General features: G+C 41.8%; 1 protein-coding gene across 1 annotated transcript; it reads left to right on the plus strand.

Annotated features, from left to right (window-relative positions):
• Nucleotides 1-217: 217 nt before the first annotated feature.
• On the plus strand, nucleotides 218-19,271 carry LRR1 (leucine rich repeat protein 1; the record flags this gene model as incomplete). Its single annotated transcript, XM_089657418.1, has 3 exons — nucleotides 218-502; nucleotides 6,862-6,960; nucleotides 18,804-19,271. Coding segments are annotated over exons 1-3 (753 nt in total), but the record flags the coding sequence as incomplete, so codon positions are not given.
• Between the last annotated feature and the right edge of the window lie 5 nt (nucleotides 19,272-19,276).

Below are 19,276 nucleotides of genomic sequence, written 5' to 3' on the forward strand. Positions count from 1 at the left end.
CCCTAATGACAGGTTCTCTTGGTCAGTGTCCTGAGCCAAGGACTCGATTGTGTTTATCTATAGGAGTGACACTTCATCCGTGTTGTGTTTCTACTGTAAAGCAAAGACAGACTCATTGGCAGCAGAGACTTCCGCCGTGGGGAGAGACCGGAAGGGATGTAGAGCGGCGCCTTCTCCCGTCCCTCCTCGCTCTATCACACTGGAGGACTGAAGGGAATGTGACGTCAGGAGCACAGAGCGGGAACACAAATTTGGCTAGATCGGTGTTTGTGTTGTCCGGTCTCAGTCACCCCCGGAGGATCGGGACCGGGGAGCCATGAGGCTGCAGTGTGAGGTGGAGGTCATTAACCGCATGTTGCCCACCTTTGGGATGAGGAACAGAGGGAAGGGCACCCGGGCTGTGCTGTCTGTGGGCAGACAGGAGGAGAAGGGCTCAGGCCTGCGGGGGGCAATCTACCTGATGATCTGCACCCTGAAGGACAAGGCCGGCTCTAGGTATAAGGTGGGTCCTGACTCTGTCACCATGGGGGCCACCTGTTACTATGACAACCTGCATGTAGGGATGACAGTGTGCCTGGTACTGTACACTGAGGGTAGGGGGTTAGGATCTGGATCTGGTAGTCTTGGATCTAGCCGGGTGTCCTCTGGTAGGGCTGGAGTCTGTTCAGATTGGGATTTGGTGGAACTGGGGTTCAAATCTGCTAAGTATGGGATCCAGTTGGATTGGGATCTGGTAGGTCTAATATCTGTTGGATTGGGATCTGGTCAGACTGAGATTTGGACTTACTAGCCCTGGGAGTTGTTCAGGATTGGGAACTGGAAGGGTCTATAATGTGGTTGGATATGGATCTGGTAGGTCTGAGATACAAATTGGCATCTGGTAGGTCTGGGATCCAGTAAGATTTGGAGCAGGTCAGGCTGGAGTGGAATTTGATGGGTTGGACTGTGGCTTGGTAGGGTTGGGATCTGGTAGGGCCAGGGTTTTTTAGGATTGGAATCTTTTGGGGCCGTGATTTGTTTGTTCTTGGATGCAGTTGGATTGCAATCTGGTAGGGAATGCGATCTGTTAGGATTAGGATCTGGTAGGGCTGTTGTCTGGTTTGTCTCAGATCAGGTAAGGCTGGGATTTGGTGGTATTGAGATCTAGGTCTGGAAGTTGGTACGGTTGGAATCTAGTAGGCCTAGATATTCCTGTGCTCAAATCCCAAAAGCTTGTACATGCATTTATCGATCAGGTGCTAAAGAGGTGTAACCACATGTTAACCCTAGAAATTCTGGAAAACCCTCTGCTCACTGCTATATACCTTTTCCCGCTAACTTTGCAGTAACAACATAGGGATTGCATGTATTGCAATACATGTTTAAGCTGGCGTCAAAGTAATCCCCTTTGGCCAGTCCTCCTCTGCTCTGCAAATGCTGCTGTGGGCACAATGCCAACCTGGGGCAAACAGACACAAAGGGGGGAGAGCTCCTAGGTTTAGGTCTGGCTACTGATTGGCTACATCTAGTTGCCCTGGGGTCTGGTTGGATTGGGGTCTTGGATCCGGTAGGTCTGAGGTTGGATTGGGTTCTGGTAAGATCTGGATCAGGTAGAATTGGAATCTGTTCAGTTTGAGGTCTGATTGATTTGGTATCTGTTTATATTGGAATCTGGTAGAATTTGGATCAGGTTGGGTTGGGATTTGGTAGAGCTGATATCCAGTTGGATTGTGATCTGGTTGGATTTATGTCTGGTAAACCTGGGATCCAGTTAGGCTGGGGTCTGGTGGGTTAGGATACGTAGGGCTGGGATCTCCTCAGATTGAGATCTGTTTGTGTTTGGTAGGGCAGGAATATGTTAGTCTAGTAGGTCTCGGATTTTTTAGGTTTGGGATATGGTAGGTCTTGGATCTTTTAGGTTTGGGATCTGGTAGGTCTCGGATCTTTTAGGTTTGGGATCTGGTAGGTCTCGAATCCTTTAGGTTTAGGCTTTGCAACTGCAAGAAACCAGAAGAGACAAGCTGTTTCCGATGATGTAGGAGAGATGTTGGCCTTGTAGAAATCAGGATGTGTTAGGGTGGATCACAGCAGGACAAAGCTTGGATATATTTTTGGCGTGAGAACATAGTAAATTGTGCAGAATTCCAGAATCAAAAAAATAGTTGGGATCTAAAAGAAAAAAAATGCACGTGGGGTGAAATTCCCCTTTAGAACTTCAGGATAGGGCTGTTTGTGGCCCTGTTGAGGGGAAATTTCTGCCAAATTTTAAAGTGTCTGTATGGCTTATATTTGGCTTTGGATAGAGTTTTTTTTTTTTTTGCTGCCCAGAGTTGCAACAGGAAGAATGCAGATCTGGCTGTTTCTTCTCCCTGATCTCACTTGCCATTCAGAGCCGAGGTCACGGAGAAAAGCCAGCTAGTCTGTGAGTAGAATCGGCACACAATTAATGCCTTGATTGCCCTCCTGATCACCCCTGTCACCCAGCCACTGTCATTAGTACAGTATTATCGCTGATCACTGTGTTAGCATCACTAGCAATGTCCGTGTCCCTCCCAGCCAGTGTCAGCGCCAGTCCTTGATTGCCTGCCACACTATCACAGTCACACTATAAATCGCTGATCACCGCCTTTACCAAAATAGTGTGTTTGGATCAGTGTCCTGGTCATTGTCAGAACTATACTACACTGTGTGCACAATTATTAGGCAAGTGGACATTTTGACCAAATCATCATTTTTATGCATATTGTCCAACTCCAAGCTGTATAAAATTGAATGCTTATTGGATTTAAGCATATCAGGTGATGTGTAATGAAGGATGGTGTGGCCTAAGAGGATCAAAACCCTATATCAATGCGTGCATAATTACTAGGCATCTTCTTTTCTTTAGACAAAATTGGCCAAAAAGATTTCACTGACTCTGAAAAGTAAATATTTTTAAAAGTCTTTCAGCGGGATGCAGCACTTTTGCAATTGCTAAGATATTTGGGCATGATCTCAGAACCATCAAACGTTTTGTTGCAAATAGTCAACAGGGTCGCAAGAAACGTGTTGAGAAAAACAGATGCAAATTAACTGCCAAAGATTTGAGAAGAATCAAACATGAAGCTACCTGGAACCCATTATCCTCCAGTTCTGTCATATTCCAGAATTGCTACCTACCTGGAGTGCCCAGAAGCACAAAGTGTTCAGTGCTCAGAGACGTGGCCAAGGTAAGGCTGAAACTCAACTGTAACAGAACCGGACCCCGACTGCACTAGGGTATTTCCGTTAGACTCCCGCTTCCCTGTCCGAACACGGACACCACCGCTGACCATACAAGAGGAGACAGCACCAGACTTGAAGGATTCTAGGAGATAGCCTGCTTTATTTTAACGTAGATACAAGATATATACACAGGGCGGGGAAATGCACACTCAGTAACAGGAAACACATCAGCAGGCAGTCCCATCAGGGGGAAGGGCTGCAGGAAACACCCCTCCCACCAAGCCAATACACAAACACATCCCATTAAAGTTTGCTCCCAAGCAAGACACACAATAGAACAATGGGATGCAGCCACATAGCAGTGAACAATGAACAACCCCCACCTATACATGTCTACACAATAGTAGGACATTCCACCCTGTACCCCTAACAGGCACAGGGTGACTTACACATAAGAGGGATATGGGGAGCTGAGACGGGTCTCCCCAACTCTCTAAAGGGGTTGTGTTCCATGGGCCCCCCACCCAAAGTGACTCCCGTCACATCAACCACCACTGAACAAGACACACAAGTTGAAACGTCAAGACAGGGCCAAGAAATATCTGAAGACAGACTTTTCAAAGGTTTTATGAACCGATGAGATGAGTGACTCTTGAAGGACCATATGGATGGGCCCGTGGCTGGATCATTAACAGGCACAGAGTTCCACTTCGACTCACACCAGCAAGGTGGAGGTGGGGTACTGGTATGAGCTGTTATTATTAAAGATGAGCTAATTGGACCTTTTTTGGGTTGAAGATGGACTCCAAATCAACTTCAAATTTACTGCCAGCTTTTAGAAGACACTTTCTTCAAGCAGTGGTACAGGAAAAAGTATTTTAAAAAGACCATGATATTTATGCAGGACAATGCTCCATCACATGAATCGAAGTATTCCACTGCGCAGCTAGCCAGTAAAAGCCTTAAAGATGAAAGAATTATGACATGGCCTCCTTCCTCACCTGACCTAAACCCTATTGAGAACTTGTGGGTGCTTCGTAAATGGGAGATTTATGGTGAAAGTAAACGGTACACCTCTCTGAACAGTGTCTGGGAGGCTGTGGTTGCTGCTGCGCAAAAAGTTGATAGTCAACAGATCAAGAAACTGACAGACTCCATGAGTGGAAGGCTTACGACTGTTCTTGAAAAGAAGGCTGGCTATATTGGTCACTTTTTTTTCTTTTTTTTTTTTTACTTGTGTTTCGATTGGCTCTGTACAATTTATTTACAAAGCTACTGGATGAACTGGATTCTTCAGAAAATTTAAATTTCAGGAATAGTCTCAGCCCTTTTGTTTCCACAAGGTGTAGCCCAACGTCCAAATTCAGATGCAGTTAGCCAACTTCCATGAGAGACTATTTCCAAATGTTCTCCAACCTACCCCAACACAACGGTTACACCAAAAAAAGATGTACGGAATAATGCGTGACACCTGTTTTGTCCTTTTTTTTCTTTTCTTTTCTTTTTTTTTTCCCCTTCTGTCCTGAGCAACCTGGCCTCTGCATCAAGGACTGCTTCCGTTGCTACCACACCATAGTGAACTATTTATTCTAGAGTACAGCATGGCACATTCTAGGGGTACACACAATTCTGCACAAGAAGAGTCTTTGAAGATGTTAGGTTGTCAGGAAACACATTTTGTGAGACCCTAAAATTAAAGGCTGGAAAGGGTATTGTTCTGAAAAGTTAAATTAAAAAAAAAAAATGTCCAGTGGTTTAAAAAAAATGCTGCTTCCATAGTTTTGCCTGTAGAAGCAGCTCAATGTTAAATAGGATGTTTAGAGGCAAGAAAAAACCTTTTTGTTTTTTGCATTTTCAAGAGCAGTTTTGTGGCAGAAAAAAAAAATAAACACTGAATGCTCCTAAACTCCTCTACAAAAATGCTCCTGTATCAATATTTTTGCTGCCAGGGAAACTAGTTTTTGTTTTGTTTTGTTTTTTTTTTGTTTTGTCTTTTTTTTTAAGCCCAGTGTTCATGGACACTAATTGAGTTAATGTTATATTATTACTGTGTGTTATTATCTGTTGTTTACTTTACAGGAACACCAATCAGCTGCAGCACTGATCTGTGTATTCTGACAGCAGCAGGGTGCTGCTCTCAGAATACATACATCAGTGCCTGCAGGAGGAGATTTCTCCATCCACAGCCTGTGAGCTGGATGAAAAAAGAACATTACATGCATGCCAAACATTAGAAGCGTGGGGGGGAAGCTTCTAATGTTGGACATGCCCTTTTCCTGGCAGAGATTTCTTTAACCACATCGACTGATGTGAATCAAGGGATCTGTTAGAATGTCGCGTGTATACCCAACATTAGGAGTGTGGCAGAAACTCCTAATGCTGGCCATGCATGTAATATATTTAGAGGCCCTAAAGTGCCTGTACAGTTTAAACACTCCCTAAATGACCCCTTTTTTAAAACATAGACACCCCAAGGTATTTGCTGAGAGGCATGTTGAGTCCATGGAAGATTTTTTTTTTTTTTTGCCACGTTTTTGGAAAATGGCAAATTGTTTTTTTTTCTGTTTAACACAAAGTTGTCACTTTTCATGAGATGTTTCTCACACATGTCATGTGTTATATGTGGCATTACACCTTAAAACACATTCTGCTACTTCTGCATATTGAAATATCACATGTGTGAGACTTTTTTTTTTTTTCTTTGGGTGCCTACCTGCTATGGGGGCCCAAAATCCAATGAGCACCTTCAGGCTTTTAAAGGTCATAACTTGTGCATTTGGTTTCCTGACTATCTGTCACAGTTTCAGAGGCCCTGAAATGCCAGCATAGTACAAACACCCCTCAAATGACCCCTTTTTTGGAACGCAGACACCCCAAGGAATTTGATAAGAAGTATGGTGAGTATTTTGCAGATCTCATTTGTTGCCACAAGTCTTGGGAACATAAAGTAAACAAATGTATTTTCCTTCTTCAAAACCTTGTGACAAAAAACGAGATCTGCAAAATACTCACCATGCCTCTTATCAAATTCCTTGGGGTATCTACTTTCCAAAAAGGGTTTTTTTTTTTGGTTTTGGTTTTTGGGGGGGGGGGGGTTGTTTGTACTATCTTGCTATTTTAGGGCCTCAAGAAATGTGCTAAACAGTAAGCGCTGCTTTAAAGCTGCATACATTCTAGTATATCCCACAGTTTGTAGATGCTATAACTTTCACCAATTAATCTACACTTATTGGGATATATATACTTTTTTTTTTTTTTACCAAAACGTAGTAGAATACATTTTGGCCAAAATTCTATGAAGAAGTTTGTTTTTGTTTTTTTATAGCCAAAAGCAAAAAAAAATTTTTTATGTTATTTTTTTTAATTTTAGTCTTTTTTTTTTTTTTTTTATATATAATATAAAATTAAAAACCCAGTGGTGATCAAAAACTCTGTGTGAAAAGAATGTTCTAAATTTCATTTGGGTACAGCTTTGCATGACCGTGTAATTACCAGTTAAACTAGCACAGTGTCGAATAGCAAAAAAATGTCATGAAGGGGATAAAACCTTCCGGAGCTTAAGTAGTCAGAATGTACACTGAGTTACACATGTGTAGTGCACAGTGCCTGTATGCCAGGGTGACTGAACTTCTGTTTTTTCTTTTTGTTTACTTTATGAGGCTTTTTGTTTTATTACAGCTACAAGAAAACATTGAGAACTTGTTCTCCAAGTTTTTAAATGAAGGAAAAGCAACAGTAAGGCTTAAAGAGCCAGCTGTGGACATATGTCTCAGTAAGGTAGGTCATAGTATTTTCTCCTACAGGAATATTTAAAGTGTATGTCAGGCCAAGAACATTTTAGTTTTGGATAGATTCTTCCTTTTTTTTTTTTTTTCTTTTATGTTTATACTTCTATCTGGGACTTAGAGAGAATTACCATCACATCCTGTCCTGCTGACCACCACCAGACAGGGATGAGAGTAATAGAACTATTTAGTTTTAATCTTGCAGACGGTTAAAGTATATCCACCTCCTGTCCAGCCATTGTATATAAACGGCCGGATGGTGGCAGTGCAGGGGGGGTGGCCATTTATAAACATCCTCCCCGCACCCTGCTTGTGCGCGCTTCCTGGGAGCGCGCAGCACTGTGATCCGGTGCCCGCTGTGTCCTCCGGACACAGTGGAACACCGATCGTCGGACTGGACCTCTGTGCGAGGTCCCAATCATGTGATCACTGATTGGCCAATCAGTGATCATATGCAGAGTAGTAAGCAAGATGTCACTTCTGACATCATTGCTTACTACATGTGAAATCGCCAAGATACGCTCCTTCCTTACCCCAGACACCACTAAACTACTCGTTCACTCCCTGATTATCTCACGCCTGGACTACTGCAACTCCCTCCTCACCGGCCTACCCCAGTGCAAACTCTCCCCGCTTCAGACCATCCTGAACTCAGCTGCCAGACTCATCCACCTCACCAGCCGCTCCACCTCTGCCACCCCCCTCTGCCTCTCCCTCCACTGGCTCCCCATTGCCCAACGCATTAAATTCAAACTGCTCACTCTGACCTATAAAGCCATTCACAACACGGCCCCTAACTACCTCACCGACCTGATTCCCAGGTACCACCCTACCCGTACCCTTCGCTCTTCACAGGACCTCCTTCTATCTTGCTCCCTGGTCTCCTCCTCCCACGCACGACTGCAAGACTTCTCCAGGTCCTCCCCCATCCTCTGGAACTCACTACCCCAATCCATCAGACTGTCACCTTCCCTCCTCACCTTCAGGCGCTCCCTGAAAACCCACCTCTTCAGGGAAGCCTACCCCACCCTCACCTAACAGCCGCTGCCCTTCCCTCCTCCTACCACTCCATCCCCCACAGCCATTTCCTCCTGCACCTCCACCCCCTCCCTCCTAGATTGTAAGCTCGAAAGAGTAGGGCCCTCTTACCCCTTGTGTGCTGTTTGATGTTACTGTACTGTTTCATGTATTGTCCCCCCTCTATTGTACAGCGCTGAGCAAACCCTTTGGCGCTATATAAACTCGATAAATAAATAAATAAATAAAATAAATAATAAATCTGTGAATGATCACAGAGGTCACGAGGTACAAGGCTATTCACAACAGCCTTCTACCATGTGACAAGCTGTGACCAATCACAGCTCACACAGTAGTTCTCAATGGCTGCAAGAATGCAGCTAGAGAGGAGGAGGAATGATTGCTTTTACAGCCTTTATGGGTGTAAAAGCAATCAGTGTGGAAAAAAAAAAAAAATCTTCATCACCCTCCACAAGTAGTAGTGTCACCATGGTGACACTGTACTGCTAGGGTGACAGTATGTAAAATATATATATATATATATATATATATATATATATATATATATATATATATATATATATATATATATATATATATATATATATACAAATGTGAAATAAAATGTTTAAAAATTATAATTTTGGTTATAAACTAATTTGGGTTATATTTTTTTTTTTTACTAAAAAGATAACGGAATACATTTTGGCTAAGATATTTATGATGAAATACTATTTATTTGCAAAATTTTATAAGAAAACTTTTTTTCAACATTTTTGGACTTTTTCATTTACATAGCAAAAAAAAAAGACCCAGTGGTGAATAAATACCACCAAAATAAAGTTGTATCTGTCTCAAAAAAATACTAAATTCATATGGGTAGAGTGTTGCACAACTGCGCAATTGTCATTCAAAGTGTGATAGCGCTGAAAGCTGAAAATTTGACCTGGACAGGAAGGGGGTAAAAGTGTCCGGACTGGAAGTGGATATACAACTTAACCGCTTTTAGATTATAAATGATATTAAACCTTCCTTTATTTTTTTTTCTTAATTAAAATAACAAACATGGTAGATTGACCTGCTTTGTGCAGTGGTTTTGCACAGAGCAGCCATGATGCTTTTATTTTAGGGTCCTCTGCCAGCTCTCCAGGCTCCTCCTCTTCAGCGATTGGCCCCATGGAAATCCACGTTTCATGGGGTCACCCCTGTGGGCTTGACACAGAGAGGGCAGCACAGCCCTGCCCCCTGCTCTGTTGTAACAGTTCTCAGTTTTTGCTCAGTTATCGGCAGTCAATTCTTAGTGTTTGATCGCTCAGTTATCAGCGGTCTTTGATTGTTCAGTTCTCAGTCTTAGAGCTGACAGGGAACAGATGCAGTATGGAACGAAGCTGCATCCATTGTAGGTGAGTATAAATTTTTTTTTTTTTTACAAACCTATGCTTCTCTTTTCATCACCTTTGGTGAAATTACTACTGCTTCAACCAATCAGATTGCTCAATGCTTTTAGATGTATTTTAGAAACCCGTTGTTGTGCACTTAGCTTCCCTGGAAGATCCATGGAAGATGTTGTCTGCCCATTGATTTAGAGATTGGATGTGTTTGACACATCTGCATCTACATTCCTGATTGGACTGGGCTGATGCTGAGCTGCTATCTATTGTAATCAGTGCCATCATTTTCTGCTGTAACCAGTTACCATAAGATTAGTAAATGTCAGTGTATGTGATCCTTCGCAGAAGGGTTGAACTGAGTAGTGTCTGTGGGATATATTTACTAAAGCTGGATAGTGCAAAGTCAGGTTCACCTCAGTATAAAAACCATTCAGCTTTCAGGTTTTATTGCCAAAGCTTAATTGAACAAGCTGATTGGCTACCACGTACAGCTACACCAGATTTTCAGTGCACCAGCTGTAGTAAATCTCCCCCTGTGTGTTTTTAAAGGATTAGTTCACCTTTTCGTAACACTTTACATGTTACACCCATATTCAGGATCAGGGGCGGACTGACCATTTGGAAACTCTGGCACTGCCTGAGGGCCCGGGGTCAGTAGGGGGCCCAGTGAGATGCCCCTGGTACCTTTTTCATAGGCTTTTTTGAGTTTGGGCAAGGACTCAGGGGCCTCATGATCCCCTATTGCCCGAGGGCCCCATGAGTTGTCAGTCCACCCCTGTTCAGGATGTAACATGCTACGCTCGGACTCCATAACCCCCCCCCCCTCTTTTTCTGACAGCTAGCGGGGGATCTTCTCCTCCCTGCTAGCGGTCACATTTTCTTTTTAAAAACGTGGCTGTGGCTGTGAGGGGCTCCTCTCACTCGGCCATGTCACTCATTCACATTCATTGCGGCTGTCGGCTTGTAGTTTTCAATGAACCACCATGGCGCTCCACAACACTGTGGTAGTTCATTGAGCCTTGCTGTTAGTAAGTATCTACAGTGAAGGAAATAAGTATTTGATCCCCGGCTGATTTGGAATGTTTGCCCACTCACAAAGAAATGATCAGTTTAAAAATCGAATGATAGGTGTATTGTAACACTGAGAGACAGAATGGCAACACAAAAATCAAAAGAAATGCATGTCTAACAAATGATGCACTCATTTGTATGTTCATGAGGGAAATAAGTATTTGATCCCCTATCATTCTGCAGGATTTCTGGCTACCAGGTGTCTTTCATACAGGTAACAAGCTGAGATTAGAAGCAGTCTCTTAAAGGGAGTGCTGCTAATCTCATTTTGTTACCTGTATAAAAGACACCTGTCCACAGGAGCAATCAAACAATCAGATTCCAAACTCTTCACTGTACTTGCCCACATGGGATGTATGAGCAAGCAGATACACTGACCGGTCAGGGGGAGACCTGCATAGCACCAGGGATCTGCTGATGACTGGTGCAGTGCTTTAAAGGCACCACAAACAAAAAATAATAAATGCACACAATAAATATGAATTTATAACTTTTTGTTTAAAAGGTGAACTAATCCTTTCAAGAAGAAGTTCATTTTTGGGATTATGTTACATGTTCCACATGTTTTTAGGGTGGAACATGTAACATGTTCCCACTCCTGCAGCGGTTTGGCGATCTGAACCCTCTGTGTGACAGCAGTTCCCCATACCAGCTGTTACTTTTTGAAAAGAACGCAACCGTGCAGAGCTCTGCCCACACAGCCGCCCCATTCATTCAGAGTTCTGTGAATGAATCCACTACAACTACTGACATCCTTTGCTGATGTTGGCTTGTAGTTCTCAGTGAACTTGCCACAGTGCTGTGGAGCGCTGTGGTAGTTCATTGGTTCTTCCTGTCAGTGTGAAACTGCGTGCCCAGGCAGATAGATTACACAGACAGCCTGCAGGAGTCTTGCACTGCACCAGCGATCTGATCGCAGGTGCAATACTTTGCAGGCTCCTAAAAGAAAAGTGCATTTACTTTTTTTTCATTTCTTACCTGCAAAAAAGTGCATTTATTTATTCGTTTTTAAGGTGAGCGTATCCTTCAAACCTTTTTATTACAGAAAATATTAGAGCAGAGCATCAGCCAAAGAACTAGCATTTTCAAATGGTCAGCAGTGACAGCCTACATATTTGTCTTGTCATAGGTTTTCTTTCTGGGCCTTGCAGCTCATGTCATCACTGGTTTACCGCGGCCCTCTGTGTCACTTACTGTATCACCAGCAGAGGTCACTGTTTGTTTTCTTTTGTTGTGTGGCTGAACACATCCACCTGTCATCCTTGATGAGTCAAAAAAAACTGCATTGAGATAATTGTTAAAACTGGAAGCCGCCTTTATTAGGTGTGGAAGTAACAATTTGTAACCAATTGGGTGCTAATAAGTGTATGTGTAGCCAATTCTTATTTTTGTTTTATAAAGTTGGGAAAGAATATATCCTCTCTGGTTTTTATTGCGGTCTATGTCCCTGTTGGGTAGGTACACCTTCACTATTTGTCCTGGTGACCCTTATCCCTGAAAGAAAATCTATACATTTACAGATATTACCGGAACAATAGGTAAGGAGAACTCTGGAGAAACCTGTTCCTGTGACAACTTTCTTACTTTGTAGGGATTCCTTCTTACTACTTTTTGCTCTCTTAGACAGAAAATGAAGTTTCCCCACTGGAACCCAGGCAGCAAAAATAAAATGACTGAGAATTAACACTTCACAATCCATTTGCCTGGGGGGGGGGGGCTACTTACCTAAGCCTTTGATGCTTCCAGAAGGAAGATGTCACCATGCCTTCCGGGAAATGGCTAAAAGAATTTAAATCCTGCAAGAATGCACTCCAGCCCATGCTCCTGAGTCTGAAGGGAGGTGCCATGTGTGCCTGTCGGGCTGGAAAAAAGCTAACCATCTGTTCTCATGGAAGGCTTTTTTTTTTTTACCCCTTTTCCACTGCCTCCCCCTGGCCCTTTAAGAGGATCTTAATGCAGGGTGGTGGAGGCAGGCATTCCGATCATTTGACTGCTGCGATTGGCAGTCCTAGCGTTCACATGATTGGAAAGCTCCTTATCGCAAGTATGCATCAGGAGCTTACCGGTACCCATTTGTTACTGTGATTGGAGCAGGGTCTCAAGACAGTAAAATGTTTACCTAGGGCCGCATATATGCGACTGCTCGGTGTTAAAGCCCACCCACCAAGAGGCTGCCTGTATGCGCCAGTTTGGCGGGAATAGGGTAAGGGCTCATTCAGTCGTGCAACAGCATTTGCCACCTTTCTGAAAAGTGATCCATAATTGAACCTTTTTTCGTAGCATTTGACAGGTGGTGAGAATAAATATATATATATATATATATATATATATATATATATATATATATATATATATATACACACAGTGGGGATCGAAAGTTTGGGCACCCCAGCTAAAAATTTGTATTAATGTGCATAAAGAAGCCAAGGAAAGATGGAAAAATCTCTAAAAGGCATCAAATTACAGATTAGACATTCTTATAATATGTCAACAAAAGTTAGATTTTATTTCCATCATTTACACTTTCAAAATAACAGAAAACAAAAAAATGGCGTCTGCAAAAGTTTGGGCACCCTGCAGAGTTAATATCTTGTACTGCCCCCTTTGGCAAGTATCACAGCTTGCAAACACTTTTTGTAGCCAGCCAAGAGTCTTTCAATTCTTGTTTGAGGTATCTTTGCCCATTCTTCCTTACAAAAGTCTTCCAGTTCTTTGAGATTTCTGGGCTGTCTGTCAAGCACTGCTCTTTTAAGATCTATCCATAGATTTTCAATTATGTTGAGGTCAGGAGATTGTGAAGGCCATGACAAAACCTTCAGTTTACGCCTCTTGATGTAATCCCCCGTGGATTTCGAGGTGTGTTTAGGATCATTATCCATTTGTAGAAGCCATCCTCTCTTTAACTTCAGCTTTTTCACAGATGGCATCAAGTTACCATCCAAAATTTGCTGAAATTTTATTGAATCCATTTTTCCTTCTACTCGTGAGATGTTCCCTGTGCCACTGGCTGCAACACAACCCCAAAGCATGATTGATCCAACCCCATGCTTAACAGTTGGACAGAGGTTCTTTTCATTAAATTCTGTGCCCCTTCTTCTCCAAACGTACGTTTGCTCATTCCGGCCAAAAAGTTCAATTTTAACCTCATCGGTCCACAGAACTTGTTTCCAAAATGCATCAGGCTTGTCTATATGTTCATTTGCAAAGTTCAAACGATGATTTTTGTGGTGAGGACGTAGAAGAGGTTTTCTTCTGATGACTCTTCCATGAAGACCATATTTGTACAAGTATCTCTTTATAGTGGAATAGTGTACCACAACTCCAGTGTCTGCCAGATCTTTCTGGAGGGATCGTGCAGTCAAACGTGGGTTTTGAATTGTTTTTCTCACAATCCTGCGAGCTGTTCTGTCTGATATTTTTCTTGGTCTTCCAGATCTTGCTTTAACTTCCACCGTTCCTGATGACTGCCATTTCTTAATTACATTCCGAATAGAGGATATTGACATCTGAAAGCGCTTTGCTATCTTCTTATAGCCTTCTCCAGCTTTGTGAGCGTCCACTATTTTCAGTTTCAGTTTTCTAGACAACTGCTTAGAAGAACCCATGGTGCTGATTGTTGGGGCAAGGTCAGATGAGTCTGGGCATTTAAAACCTTTGAGATTGACATAACCTGGTCTTCCCAGATGATGATTGAGAACAATCCATGACACTGGCAGGTCTCAGCTTTGCAAAGGGGGCAGTGCATGCTATAAATTCTGCAGGGTGCCCAAACTTTTGCATACGCCATTTTTTTGTTTTCTGTTATTTTGAAAGTGTAAATGATGGAAATAAAATCTAACTTTTGTTGACATGTTATAAGAATGTCTAATCTGTACTTTGATGCCTTTTGGAGATTTTTCCATCTTTCCTTGGCTTCTTTATGCACATTAATACAAATTTTTAGCTGCGGTGCCCAAACTTTCGATCCCCACTGTGTGTGTGTGTGTGTGTGTGTGTGTGTATATATATATATATATATCTCCTTCTTGCCTGTTTTAATTCTGTGAATGCCGCACAACTATGCTGCAGCTACATGCATTATGCAAGGTTGCAGTTCAGCGTCTTACACTTAATGTGTTGCGTTTTGGGAGTTTTACCACTCACCAAATTTTGCTGTAGTTGTGAAGCAATGGCGTGTACAGCTCTAAGTGATTGCATGCCCTTCTTTAGGTAGTTATTTTTTTTGGGGGGGGGATTTAAACTGCGGTTCAAATGTCTGAGCCCAAGGCAGTTGGTCACTGGTTGCAGTAAATTACTACATTTAGCATAGTTCTTCTTGCATTATCCTGATCCAAAACATAGTAGGGTAAACGCTTGGGCCCATTGAAAGACTAACCCCCGGTTTACATCTGTGCCATGTTTTGCACCGGCACGTGAGCCCATTCATTTGAATGGACTCCTGAGCCCGTGACATGCAGGGAAGGAAGTCCCTGCACTTCTTTGGAAAACGCAGCCCGCACGAGAACCTTGGTTCCCGGTACGGTTACGCTTTCCTGTGCGGGTGGCATTCCATTAGAACTAATGGTACCCGCCCGCGGGTCCGCCGTTCTCTGTGCAGGTGGTGCGGCTGCACAGATTTTCATGTGGATCCGCAGCGCCACCACCCGCGCAGATGTGAACCGGGGGTCCGAGTAAGTATCGAAATGATAAAAACACAGATGGGATCCCCTATAAATTCAATTAATCTATAAATGAATATATAGTGTGCCGACTCACTCAACTCGCAGGGCGGTGTCCTCAGAACCAGAATATAATAAAATCTACAGCAAACTTGGCAATTCTGATTCTCTATTACCAGGAGTCTGCTACAACCCAGGTGATACGAACTTTCAGTAATAATAGAAGCCCATGTGTAAAGAACTCGCTGGAAAAGAAGTCCTCAAGAAAACTATTTTGATGCTATATGACCTCTTTTGGGTCCCATAGTCTACCATCATACTGGTGTGTGTAGTGTGTACCCGGGTGCCTGGGCAGGTGTTTCTTTGTATGGCAAAGTTGTCATGATTTTATTGTGCTGGGTGAAGGGCATTGTTTGCTGATTTTGCTATGCCATTTTCAATAAAAATTGTGTTTTGAGCCACACTTTTCTCTTTTCCAGTGAGTTCTTTACTCATTGGCTTCTATTATTACTGAAAGTTAGTATCACCTGGGCTGTAGCCAGGGTGGATAAAAATCAATGATTTTTAAAAAAAAAAATCTGATTTTTTTTTTTTTTTTTTTTTTTTTATTGAAATCAGATTTTTTTGAATAAAATGCTTTTTGAGGAAAATATATTGCCATCCAAAGGTTATTCCATCATGAAATAAAGATTTGTTTTTTAATTATGTAGAATAAGGCTGTATATGTTTAATTTTTTTGGTAAATAAATTCCATGAATCCATTCACAATGTCAGGCTCTTCCAGAGGTTTTTGTAAGATTATTGGGCAGTTTCTCTGCCTACAAGATATTATCACAGATGATTGGTTTACTTTTGCAGTTCTCAAAACTGAATTTGACTCAGCGGAGATCACATGCCTCTTCTTCACAGCAAAAATGTTATAACATGAACAGAGTTAAGAAAAAGACCTTCATCCTAACTTCTACAAACCTATGAATACAGAATCAACCCCTTCACTGCTAAGTTTCAAGAAGTTCAGTGAATATTTTACTGATTGTTTGGAGTGGAATAGATCTGCACAAGAAGAAAGTGAAACTAAGTGTGAGGGGGAAGGGGCTGACAGTCTAAGTTTCTTAAAATATATATATTTTGTTTAGCCAAATTAGTTCACAAACATGGATGTTTAAGCAATTCACATATGCTGGAATGTTATTGTTTCAGATGAATAAATCTATTTAAATTGTTATTATTAAGGTAATGATTATTTTTCTCCTTCCTAAGTACAACAGAAAAGTTGTCCAAATATGAATGATTAACCTATTAAACTGGGGATAAAAAAACTAATATGAAAAGTTGTTATTCTAAAAATCTTCATCTACTTGCATATTAAAGTTATACCAGCAAGAATTATGCAGGCCATAGACGGGGAGAAAAACGGCCGATTTTTCTTTTAAAAAAATGAAAAATCGGTCGTTCAAGCGGCCGACGTTACCAGCAATGGTAAAAAAAATCAGCCGATTTTCATCCCGTCTACAGCCGGCAAAAAGTGTCCCTGCAGAGAGCTTTGCTATTGCTTTGACAGTTCTTTGAAATTTACAGCGATTGCAACAATGTATCTATTTGTATCCATTTAGGATACAGATGTTTTTATTCGAAAACAAATATATACAATGTTGCAACCGCTGTAAATGTCAAGGAACTGTCAAAGAAATAGCGTAGCTCTCTGCAGGGACACTTTTTGCTGTACTGGAATTTCTCTTATTTTTCATTCTTCTTCCTCTTCCTCCTCTTCTTCCGCTTCCTCCTCTTTCCTCTTCTTCATCCTCCTCCTCCTCCTCCTCCTCCTCCTCCTCCTCCTCCTCTTCTTCTTCCTCTTCTTCCTCTTCCTCCTCTTCCTCTTCTTCTTCCTCCTTCCTCTTCCTCCTCTTCCTCTTCTTCTTCCTCCTTCCTCTTCTTCCTCTTCTTCCTCCTCTTCCTCTTCTTCCTCTTCTTCCTCCTCTTCCTCCTCTTCCTCCTCTTCCTCCTCTTCCTCCTCTTCTTCCTCTTCCTCTTCTTCCTCTTCCCTGCCCATGCGCAGATTTTTTTATCGGTAAAAAATCGGCCGATTTGCCCATCATTGCCGCGAAGATCGGCAAAATCGGCCGATTTTTTTTTTTTTCCAACTTTACCGATAAAAAAAATCTGCCAAAATACCGAAAAAACGGCCGAACAAATAGCCCACTAACGATCCGAAAATCGGCCGATTTTATTTTCGGACGAAAAACACTGTTAAACAAATTTTTATTTTTTGCCAGTTTTGGAAACAAAAGGATCCATTTCTTAATGAATTTCACATTCTGAGTTCAAATATAACAATGAAATTTGTCAATTGGCTCTAGTTTTTCTGTAAACGGAAAGTTTTCTACTATAGGCGTAATGACTACATAATGCACAATAATTATATAGATAGATGTCTTTCCACAAATATAAAGCAAGTGATATTGACTACATAACAAAGCCTAAATGGCATAATATATTGCATAGGATTACCAAGAAAAATTATAGCCATAAGCTAAGTTGAATCATTTTAATACTTAGGATTCTCACTAGTTTTGTCTTCAGTTTGTGTCGGTTTTGCTTCTCTTGGCTTTTCTCTTGTATTCGAGGAAAGGGCTATCTCTTACAACTGCACGTGACTACACGCTTCAGGTTCTTCCTCACTTAACTCAACCACGAAGGATTCTGGTGCTTTAGGAATTGGTAGCCCCTCTCCATGAGGAACTGGACGTATTGCCGATGGAATATTTTTGGATAGTGCACAGATAACTTTTTCTTCTTATTTAGACCTTTTGTTGGAGGCACCATACAAAAGTAACAATTACTAACATGATCTGTTGGCTCTCTCCAAATCATTGGCACAACGAAAGGGATAGATGCCTTTTTTCCATTCAACCATTGCTCCAGTGCCGTCCCACAAGAATTGCAGCATATATGTGGTGCCCAGCTCTTGTCCTGGTCTCCTATCTTGCAGCCAAAATACAAGTTGTAGGCTTTCTTAATCATTCCTGTTATCCTCCTTTTTTGTGAGATAAAAGTTATTTCACCGCAGATATAGCAGAAATTATCTGCTTTATTCACACAAGTTCGAGGCATTACTGAGTAGCCTATATAAGCATAAAACAAAATGTAAAGACGCTGTCGAACTACAATCAGCTACAGATACTGCAGCTTTTATGCTGTGAAGTGATGCAATTAAAGGCTAATATTGCATCATCTCAGTATACATGCAATTTTCTATTGGTCACCAGTATCAATTGCGCAATATGCAGCTGAAGTTGCATCATAATTTTGAATGGCTTACGTCATTAGATGGGTGAATATATCATGGAAACTAGAGCCAATCAACATTTTTTAGGGTCATTTTCGTTTTCAGCACCCCAAAATTATGTAAGATTAGCTAATTTTATGCCCAAAACCTTTTACCTGTTGAACAGTGAAATCGGCCGATTTTCGACCCATCTATGGCCTGCATTAGTCTTTATGTAGAAAACTAGGATTTAAATCAAACCTTACTGACTAGTGATTTAAATCAAATCCACCCTGGCTGTAGCAGACTCCTGGTAATAGAGAATCATAATTGCCAAGTTCGCGGTAGATTTTTTTTCCTTCATAGGTACCTTGTGATGAATATGCATTTACTTCGCCTTTTATTTATTCCTTTTTGATGATCTGTTTTTCAGGCAGATGTCTTCAATCTAAAGAACTTTATTTCTGCGGTGGGCTTGGCGCATAGAGGCACGGATGCAAACCCAGTGCCGTTGTCACGTCTGATTCCTGCCAAGACATCAGAAATCGAAAAACCCCGAGCTAAGCTGATAATTACCTGCAAGAAAGATTATCCCCTCACAAAGAGCTTCCCCTATTCTTTGGAGCATCTTCAGGTCTCTTTATGTAAGCTGGCTCGGGTTGACATGAGAATGCTGTGCTTGAAGAGGCTTCAGAAACTTGACCTAAGCAACAACCATATTAAGAAACTGCCCAAGACAATTGGCGACCTTGTGTGTCTCCAGGAATTAACTCTTCACAACAACTTTCTAGAGGCCTTCGAGGTGGAGCTGTGTAATTCTACCCTCAGAAATTCTCTGAAGGCTTTAGATCTCAGTGAGAATAAATTAAAAGCTCTTCCAGTTCAATTCTGTAATCTCAGAGAACT

This window comes from Staurois parvus, unplaced genomic scaffold (assembly GCF_062004578.1).
Source record: "Staurois parvus isolate SC_StPar_1 unplaced genomic scaffold, SC_StPar_1.0 ptg000997l, whole genome shotgun sequence".
Taxonomy (NCBI): Eukaryota; Metazoa; Chordata; class Amphibia; order Anura; family Ranidae; genus Staurois; species Staurois parvus.